Below are 10,823 nucleotides of genomic sequence, written 5' to 3'. Positions count from 1 at the left end.
TTATTATATAATTCACAAATAGTAATATAATAATTGTATTAATAATAATTAAGTGTAATAAATATATTAATTTATTATTAATTACTATTATTGTTGTTTCTACTATTAATTTATAAAATTTTTATTTTTAGACATAAAAGGATACAGCTAAACAATACTTGATACATATTGGCAGTTGTCCAAAATTATTTAGCAAATAATAATAATAATAACAACAGTAGTAATAATATTAATATAATATAAAGGACTGCTGTTGCAATTACAAATACAACGTTACTTCTTGCACTTCTACCAAACAATATGTTGCGCTTACAACTTACTAATGGCTATGAAACACTTTGTATAGTCCAAAAATACATTGCACATTGCAATAATTCAATAATAATATAGACCTGTGTATCTGATGTGGGACTACAAGTTGCAGCGTGCTGTCACTTTAGTCCCGGTATTACTTTTTAGCCCTAGACGGAACTGCACTTGGTGAGGCACAACCAATAAAAGCAATATTATAGAAGCACTACAGGCAGCAATAACTTTACTATAGAGACATTATTACACATCTAGTGCTCTGTGCCAGTGCATTGCAGAAGTAAAAAGGGGGACTGTCCCTTTAATGACTGCAAGCTTTCTAACTCCACCCAGAGATCCCTGCCAAAGTGAAGTCAGCAGCTGAGTCTGGAGCTTGGAGTTGTTCATTGCTCTCAGGCAGCCTGACATGGCACAACATCATACCTGCTCCATGGGGCATCTTGCCCCTCTCTGCACTCAACACCACCAGGACTAAGCTGCTGGTAGTAGCACTTCATCATCATCCTCCTCACCATGGCTCCTTGCCAGGAGGTCAACTCCTCGAGTCTTGTGTTGAACCAGAACAACAGCACTGAAGATAGTGGCTACAGTGGGAAATGGATTGTAGGAGCAGTCTTGGCATTCATGATCTTGGTGATTGTCTTTGGAAACCTTATGGTCATTATTGCTATAACCAAAACCCCAAGGTTGCAAACCATGACCAACGTGTTCATCACCTCTTTGGCTTGTGCTGACTTGATCATGGGAGTTCTGGTGGTTCCACCAGGTGCCACCATCCTCGTCACCGGGAACTGGCTGTATGACACCATTGTGTGTGAGCTGTGGACCTCTGTGGATGTCCTGTGTGTCACAGCCAGCATAGAGACCTTGTGTGTCATAGCACTGGACAGATACATTGCCATCACCTCGCCATTAAAGTACGAGATGTTGGTGACCAAAGCCAGGGCAAGGTTGGTAGTTTGTTTTGTATGGGCAGTATCTGCCTTGATCTCCTTCTTGCCCATCATGAACCACTGGTGGAGAGATACCAACAATAAAATAGCCCAGAAATGTTACGAAGAGCCCAAATGCTGTGATTTTGTCACCAACATGCCATATGCCATTATATCTTCCACCATCTCCTTTTATGTGCCCTTGGTCATCATGATCTTCGTCTATGTCCGGGTATTTATAGTGGCCACCAAACAAGTCAACTTGATAGAAAAGGACAAGGTGAGATTTAATAATGGAGCCCCAGTGCCCTCAGCCAAAAACAGAAGGACTTCCAAAAGAAGACCCTCAGGGTTATTAGCCATCAAAGAACACAAAGCCCTCAAGACTTTGGGTATTATCATGGGCACCTTCACTCTGTGTTGGCTTCCCTTCTTTGTGGCCAACATCATCAAAGTCTTCTGCACTAACTTAATAAAAGACAATATATTCTTGCTTTTGAACTGGTTGGGCTATGTGAACTCAGGTCTCAACCCCATCATTTATTGTAGGAGTCCAGATTTTAGGAAAGCTTTTAAGAAGCTCTTGTGTTGTCCCAGGACTGCAGACAGAAAGCTTCATGCTTTGTCTAAGGACCCTAAAAGGTGCCAGTATGCCTCCAGCAACCAGCTCAGCTGTGATGGGACCAAGCACTTACCAGATGCGGAGCTGGGCAATGGAAGCCTGAGCAGTAGTAGTCGTTGTAGCAGCAGGACTGAGGAGACCAGTCTGAAGAACAGTCCTGGAAACTCCCACCTTCATGACCAGCCTGACATGTAAGCCACTGAATGGAGCCCTCATTCCATTGAGCCCTGTAGTGACCCAGGTGATGGGGGTGACCCTTGTGTCTTACAGAAGATGATGCTTTGCACAATCCTTTCCTTTCCATAAACAAGTGCTTCTTCATGCAATCCATATGTATAGCATGTACTGTCTATGTATGGAGGCACCAACAGCAAATCCTTACTGCTGTGCAAATTTCACGTTTACTTGATACTGTATGGACTAACTCACGGGTAGAGGTGGCTTCTGATATGTTATGTATGTGTTTTATATTCCATTTTTATCTGAATTTAAGACTACTATTTCCTTTAAGGAAAAAAAACAACTATAATTTTAGCATTACATTATAAATACAAATGCAGTAGAGCTGAGTTTGTCATCAACGCAACAATTGTTAGCTGTAGTATAGCAGAGAAATCTGTAATACATTTAATCAAAGTATCACTGCTCTTAACATGAAATGAGAAATTCAGCTCTGCTACATATTGTATGGCTAAATAGAAGCAGCAGCAGAGGTGAATTTGTCATTTAACATTTTTCTTTAGTGCATCCAGGTGGTTTAGTGAGTTGAGGTGATGTAGTAGGTTTACTGCAGTCCTAGGTAAAACCACAGTAAATACATCATAGTATCAGAATGAGTTGTGCCAATAACAAATTCAGCTCTACTACATCCGTATATAGGACATTTCTCATGCACTTTGTTTTTAGACATGCTAATACGAAAACACACAACATTATCTTCAGGTTACTTGGATTTAATTTGTTGGGATTAGTTACAGACCCCCACCCCTTCCTCATTTTATATATATCTATATACCATAATGCTGTTGCACCTCGCCCATCACATAGGGATATGCTGCTTTGAAACACTTGTATAGTCAGTTTCTAAATGAAGTGTCCAGTCAGAGTATATTAGTGTAAGGGTATGTTCACACGGCTTATTTACGGCCGTAATTCTGGCGTTTTCCGCCTCGATTTACGTCCGAAAATGCGGCTCGATAGCGTCGGCAAACATCTGCCCATTCATTTGAATGGGTCTTACGATGTTCTGTTCCGACGGTCATTTTTTTTGGCCCCGCTGTCAAAAGGCGGGGCGTAAATAGACGCCCGCGTCAAAGAAGTGCCTGTCACTTCTTCAGACGTTAAATGGAGCCGTTTTCCATTCACTCCATGGAAAAACAGCTCCGTTTACGTCCGTAATTGACGTAGCGAAAAAGCGCTTCAACATGCCATGAAGGCTGAAATTAAGGAGCTGTTTTCTCCTGAAAATGGCCCCGTAATTTCAGCCGTAACGGCCACTGCGGTGTGAACATACCCTTTAGGGTATGTGCACACGATAACTGCAATTAGGTCTGAAATTACAGAGCTGTTTTCAGGAGAAAACAGCTCCTGAATTTCAGACGTAATTGCTCGTACTCGCGTTTTGCGGGGCGTCTTTTACGGCTGTAATTTGGAGCTGTTCTTCATTGGAGTCAATGGAAAACCGCTCCAATTACGTCCCAAGAAGTGTCCTGCACTTCTTTTGACGAGGCTGTAATTTTACGCGCCGTCTTTTGACAGCGACGCGTAAAATGACAGGTCGTCGGCACAGTACATCGTAAGACCCATTGCAAGCAATGGGCAGATGTTTGCCGACGTATTGGAGCCGTCTTTTCAGACGTAATTCGAGGCATAAAACGCCTCCATTACGTCTGAAAATAGGTCGTGTGAACCCAGCCTAAGGGGACATGACTGGCACTAGATAAGTCGCAAACCGCCCTGCAGCCAGGAACTGGGACAAAGTGAGTTCAACCACTGGTAACGTAACACTAGGCCGAAAAGTAACATCCTCTAGTCCTTTCATTCGGCAGCAGGACATGCCATAGATGAAAAAATGAATGTTCTTAAGTGTATGACCAAGAAAAGCCTCAATTGCCAGCTTTACAGTATATGTATTTAAACATGCAGATGTAGCAGAGCTGAATTTGTCAATTAGGTTTGTGGAATACATAATAGTATTACTGGCAGTCCTATGTAAAACTACGGATAACATACTGATATGCCACAATGAGCTGTGCCAAATGGCAAAGTCAGCTTCGCTATACTTCATGTAGCAGAGCTTAAATGTGAAGCTAATAATGTATTGCACTCCACTATATATTATAGATGCAGCAATATTGAGTTACTCAGTTGGCACAACCCATTGAAATCTAATGATATGTTATGTAGTTGATATTTATCTGGCAACACACCTAATACACTGTGACATTGCTTAAATGACTTGGCAGAGCTGAGTTTGTCATTTGGCACTCTAATGTCATATACTTCCTGTATTATGACACGGTGTGTTATTTGTGGTTTACATAGGACTGCATGTCGCTCTACTAAACTGTCTCATTATCTTTACACATATAGATGAATTACCAATATAGCACAAAGAGTTAAAGGGCTGTCTCATCCCAGACAATCTCAGTGATTATCTGATTGCTTCTGTTTGTAGGGAGAAGTTGCTATGGGCTGCTCATTTTCCCCCACAGCGGCCACTACAGGGCAATTGTAGTATTACAGGCAGCAAATCAAACAAACTGAGTCCGCTAGAGCGCTGCCGTTAGCTTTGGCTCATAGATGGTGTCCCAAATAGACATTAGGTGTCCCCTCTATGACATCTATATAACCAATAAGGACAAATTGAAAGGTGTTGTCTTGATTAGAACAACCATTGAAATAACTAATTCAGCTCTGCTACATCTATCCATCCATATGTACATATATAAACAGTAAGTATCCTGAACATATAGACTACACACTTTCCAGTGGCACACAACATGTGGGAATTCCATTTTGTGCAATGATTGTCACCCACATGCAGTACTTTTTGCACATGCTTAAAATGACTCGCACATATATGTATAGCATTACAGAGGGTATTAATGTATAATGTGTACAGTTGTATAAATTCTAATCTAAGTTATGTATATACAGTATTAATAGAGGAAATATCTGATAAAACTGTCTATTTTTCTATATGTAATTTCACTGTATAGTTTGATAGAAATTTAATTGTGCTCCCACAATATGAAAAATTTATAAGGTTCTCTGAAGTAACAATTAAGTAAAAAATACCTTTTAATAGTAACTTGTTAAAAACAGGGGTAACACACCACTGTGACATAAGCCCCACCGTGATTATTAAAAAATGTATTAAACAAAAAACACTGAGTCATTATGATGCATATATCTCGGTGTTTGTAACGATATTTTGTCTGGAATCAGCATATATCCAGGGCACACCAGTAGTACAATCCCCAAATAAAGCACAGGTGTCCGAATGAATCGGCTCTCCTAGTACTGGGTGTAACACAATATGACTGTCCCCAATGCAAACATTCCATAAACAATAAACGACCCTACGCGTTTCAGATACTCATCCTCAGGGGTCCGTATCTTGGTAACTCTGGCCTCTTCACCAGCGATAGTGATATTCACCAGCAGATATTCTGCTGTGCGTCACGGCAAGATGCACGTATCGATGTCAACGGCATACTTCATTGCAGGCGCTAGGTTACTATAAACGCTAAAACTCCACCCCTCGTATTAGGCGGCAACACATGAACTGACCAATCCCAACACCCACTCGATTCGTGACACCTGCCCATGTGACCCCCCGCCGTCAGCTGACAACCAGGGGTCATCATCGGCCGCATCAACCCGAACGCGCAGGCGCAGTAGAAGCCAAGGACAAGTCGCCCGGACTGCCAAACACGAGGAGGTAAGCGCTACACGATAATGTATTATAAGTATATCTTGCGGGACAGTTAAACACCGCAAGTAGACTACCTCACAGAGCAACTCAAAAGTAATTAAACACATGTGAGGTGGGCAAGAATACTAGATCCCTCATATCAGGAGGGACTGACAGGCGATCTCCAAATGTATCGGTTGACCCATATGGCCATATCAAAACTTAGTATATTAGGCAATATGAACTCACCCACCTTATAGGCAACCCAGTGGAGAAAGGCCACCCATAAGGGAATGGTGAGGCATGTTAAATAAAACATGTATAATTAGTCTGCTCATTTAAACCTGCTGGTTGTATACATTCCAGTCTATGGATCCATTGTGCTTCTTTGCGTAAAATCAGGTTGTCCCAGTCCCCTCCTCTTTTAGGGGGTCTAACAAGTTCAATTGCTTGAAACTTTAAGCATGATGCCTGACCTTGGTGTTTAGCATGCACATGCTTAGATATTGGGGTGTCCCTAACATGGATAATATCTCCAACATGCTCCCTAATACGGCGACGAAATTGTCGTGCTGTTTTACCCACATAATTAAGGGGGCATGGACATGTGATTAGGTAGACCACTCCCGCTGTCTTGCAATTGACATAATCACGAATATTGTATTGTTTCTGTGTAACAACACTAGTGAAGCTATTCCCTTTAAAAATGAATTCACAGGCTTTACAGCTACCACATCTAAAAGTGCCTGGTATTTGTCTATCCAGCCACGTACCCCTAGGTGAAATGGGGTCAAAACAGCTATGCATGACTCTGTCCCTTATGTTTTTCCCTCTCCGATACGTAACAGACGGCCTCTGTGTGATCTGATCTACTAAATCTACATCAGAACTGAGAATACGCCAATACCTGTTCAGTATCTGCATAATATCATTTTGTTTGGAATCATAGGTGCCTATGAGTCTCGTGACCTGTTCTTCTTTCCGTTTTTTAGGGACCAGGAGACATTGCCTATCTGCATCCCTTGCTCCCTCATAGGCCTTCCTAATAACACTCTTGGGGAAGCCTCTATCCTTCAATCTTGTTTTGAGTTCCTGGGCCTGGCACTCAAAATCACCCATAGAGCTACAATTTCTGCGTACTCTCATAAATTGGCCTTTCGGAATGCCACGTTTGAGGGAATACGGATGACAGCTATTCCATTGCAGAAAACTATTAGTTGCTGTTTCTTTCCGATGTACCTTGGTTCGGATTGTGCCTTCTTCTGTTTTTGTGATTTTCAAGTCTAAAAAAGACAATTCTTTCTCACTGATCTCACATGTGAATTTTAGTCCTATATCATTATTGTTGAGGGCTGCTACAAAACTATGGAACTCATCCGCTGTGGAGTTCCAGAGGATCAACACGTCATCAATATATCTAATCCATAATCCAACGGATGAAGTCCATTTGACAAATTTGTCCCCAAAAACAATTGTCTCCTCCCACCAGCCAAGAAACAAATTTGCATAGGTGGGAGCAGCAGGACTCCCCATTGCAGTACCACATTGTTGATGAAAAATTTTGTCTTCAAAAATAAATATATTTTTTTCGAGAACAAACTGTAATAACTGCAGAACAAATTGGTTATGAGCTGCAAACTGAGTACCTCTAGATCCCAGATAATACTCGACCGCTTTATAACCGCATTTGTGAGGTATGGATGAATACAACGCCTCAACATCCAGACTAGCCAGGATTGTATCTTTCTCCAGAGAAATACCGTCAATCTGTTTCAAGACATCCATAGTGTCACGTACATATGATGTAAGACTCAAGACAAAAGGGCGCAACACCTGATCAACATATGTACTCACATTTTGAGTTAAATTATTGATGCCTGAAACAATGGGTCTGCCACGTAAGGGAGGATACCCTTTATGGATTTTGGGCAGACTATAAAAACACGCCATAACAGGAAATTGTGGGTATAGGAACCCGAACTCACCTGCACTAATCAAAGATCTGCTCTTTGCATCACTCAAGATGCTCAGCAACTCTTTCTTGAATAGTGCCGTAGGGTTATCCTTTAAAATGGTATAGCAGTCATGGTTAAACAAAATGTCCTCACACATTTTCTTGTAATCATCCCTGCTCATGACCACAATGTTCCCACCTTTATCAGATGCCTTTAGAACAATGTTCTGTTTTTTCTCTAAAGTGGTCAGAGCTAATCGTTCAGACCAAGTCAAGTTGTTATCCATGCCCCTGCTGTCCTGACTAAGACTTTTGATCTCATCTCCCACCATATCCACAAATAAATCCACATTGGTAAAGTCTCCTATGGGTGGCAGCTTCCTACTCTTCATTTTTAGGTTGGTGAAGGGACCTATACCTGGAGCTCTTCCAGATTCCTCTAGTAACCCCTCTAGGGCTGAAAGGCCTTCCATATCAGACTCCTCTAACCCTAATTCCATACATTTTTTCCTATTATGGTGTTTAAAATTTTTTATCCATTTAAGTTTACGAGCAAATAAGTTGAGATCTTTTATCCACGAAAATGAGTCAAATTTAACTGTAGGGACAAAAGAAAGTCCCTTTTCTAATAATGTATTCTCTGATGCACTCAAATTATATTCAGAAAGGTTAATGATTTGAAGCCTATCCATATTATTCCCCTTCACTAATCCTTTTGTCCCCTCAGCATATAGCGGGAAATGGGAGGATTGTTGGCTAAAAAATTATTGCCACTGTTAGAAGAGGCTCTCCCACGGCCTCTATTTCTACCTCTTGCTCCTCCCCTAAATTTTTGTTTCCCACCACTACCACCAAAAAATGGGCCCACTCTTTCAGAGTCTGTAGTTTCACTCTCTGATGTGGACGGGTCAGATTCCCTCGGCCCCCTGTTGGTCTGTTGATATTGCTGTTGTTGTGTAGTGACAAAATCGTACGCTTTTTTCTCCCTAAATTCCTGTAGATCTCTCTGGAATTGGAAGTGTTTACGTTCTTTTAGATGATTAGTGAACCTTTCTAAAGTTTGTTGGAGGATTTTGTCCCTTTTATCAAAACCAGGGGTATCTACCAAGGATTTAGCTGCCTCAATCTCTTTTTTAAGGTCAGCACTAATAAAGTCAAACTGGACTTTTTCTTCCTCTACCAAAATCTGCATCAGCCTAAGTGAGCTCCCTGTGATCTCCTGTTCCCACCTTTCTTTTATATTAGCGGTTTTTAATCTTGATGCTGGGACAATGGGGACCCTGAGACCTCTGGGAACTATCTTGTTCTTTAAATAGTTTTCCAGACTCTGGATCTCCCACCAACTTCTAGTATAATCTTTATGCAATCTATTAAGGTTTTTGAAGGTAGATTTAAGAGATGCACCCTGAACTGTATACATCAGTTCACATTCAGAAAAAACGCTTTTAGCCTCACTCATCCACCCATCTGTGTTTAATTCAGAAAGTGCAAAGGCTGCCATACCTAGATATAATGAAATTATTAACTGTATGGACTAAATGTAATTTCACTGTATAGTTTGATGAAAGTTTAATTGTGCTCCCACAATATGAAAAATTTATAAGGTTCACTGAAGTAACAATTAAGTAAAAAATACCTTTTAATAGTAACTTGTTAAAAACAGGGGTAACACACCACTGTGACATAAGCCCCACCGTGATTATTAAAAAATGTATTAAACAAAAAACACTGAGTCATTATGATGCATATATCTCGGTGTTTGTAACGATATTTTGTCTGGAATCAGCATATATCCAGGGCACACCAGTAGTACAATCCCCAAATAAAGCACAGGTGTCCGAATGAATCGGCTCTCCTAGTACTGGGTGTAACACAATATGACTGTCCCCAATGCAAACATTCCATAAACAATAAACGACCCTACGCGTTTCAGATACTCATCCTCAGGGGTCCGTATCTTGGTAACTCTGGCCTCTTCACCAGCGATAGTGATATTCACCAGCAGATATTCTGCTGTGCGTCACGGCAAGATGCACGTATCGATGTCAACGGCATACTTCATTGCAGGCGCTAGGTTACTATAAACGCTAAAACTCCACCCCTCGTATTAGGCGGCAACACATGAACTGACCAATCCCAACACCCACTCGATTCGTGACACCTGCCCATGTGACCCCCCGCCGTCAGCTGACAACCAGGGGTCATCATCGGCCGCATCAACCCGAACGCGCAGGCGCAGTAGAAGCCAAGGACAAGTCGCCCGGACTGCCAAACACGAGGAGGTAAGCGCTACACGATAATGTATTATAAGTATATCTTGCGGGACAGTTAAACACCGCAAGTAGACTACCTCACAGAGCAACTCAAAAGTAATTAAACACATGTGAGGTGGGCAAGAATACTAGATCCCTCATATCAGGAGGGACTGACAGGCGATCTCCAAATGTATCGGTTGACCCATATGGCCATCTCAAAACTTAGTATATTAGGCAATATGAACTCACCCACCTTATAGGCAACCCAGTGGAGAAAGGCCACCCATAAGGGAATGGTGAGGCATGTTAAATAAAACATGTATAATTAGTCTGCTCATTTAAACCTGCTGGTTGTATACATTCCAGTCTATGGATCCATTGTGCTTCTTTGCGTAAAATCAGGTTGTCCCAGTCCCCTCCTCTTTTAGGGGGTCTAACAAGTTCAATTGCTTGAAACTTTAAGCATGATGCCTGACCTTGGTGTTTAGCATGCACATGCTTAGATATTGGGGTGTCCCTAACATGGATAATATCTCCAACATGCTCCCTAATACGGCGACGAAATTGTCGTGCTGTTTTACCCACATAATTAAGGGGGCATGGACATGTGATTAGGTAGACCACTCCCGCTGTCTTGCAATTGACATAATCACGAATATTGTATTGTTTCTGTGTAACAACACTAGTGAAGCTATTCCCTTTAAAAATGAATTCACAGGCTTTACAGCTACCACATCTAAAAGTGCCTGGTATTTGTCTATCCAGCCACGTACCCCTAGGTGAAATGGGGTCAAAACAGCTATGCATGACTCTGTCCCTTATGTTTTTCCCT

At 41.5% G+C, this 10,823-nt stretch overlaps 1 protein-coding gene across 1 annotated transcript; it reads left to right on the top strand.

Annotated features, from left to right (window-relative positions):
• Positions 1–720: 720 nt before the first annotated feature.
• Positions 721–3,361, top strand: LOC142748318 (beta-4C adrenergic receptor-like). The gene has a single exon (XM_075855410.1). The coding sequence runs from the start codon at positions 823–825 to the stop codon at positions 2,056–2,058; it is 1,236 nt and encodes a 411-aa protein (XP_075711525.1). The 5' UTR covers positions 721–822; the 3' UTR covers positions 2,059–3,361.
• The last annotated feature ends 7,462 nt before the right edge of the window (positions 3,362–10,823 follow it).

The sequence above is a fragment of the Rhinoderma darwinii genome, chromosome 3 (assembly GCF_050947455.1).
Source record: "Rhinoderma darwinii isolate aRhiDar2 chromosome 3, aRhiDar2.hap1, whole genome shotgun sequence".
NCBI lineage: Eukaryota > Metazoa > Chordata > Amphibia > Anura > Rhinodermatidae > Rhinoderma > Rhinoderma darwinii.
The sequence above is the reverse complement of the archived record's forward strand: the minus strand, read 5'-3'. Positions and strand labels throughout refer to the sequence as shown.

What these genes read in the sequence shown, in the direction of transcription:
- LOC142748318 (XM_075855410.1), top strand. Translation starts at nt 823, where the DNA reads ATGGCTCCTTGCCAGGAGGTCAACTCCTCGAGTCTTGTGTTGAACCAG.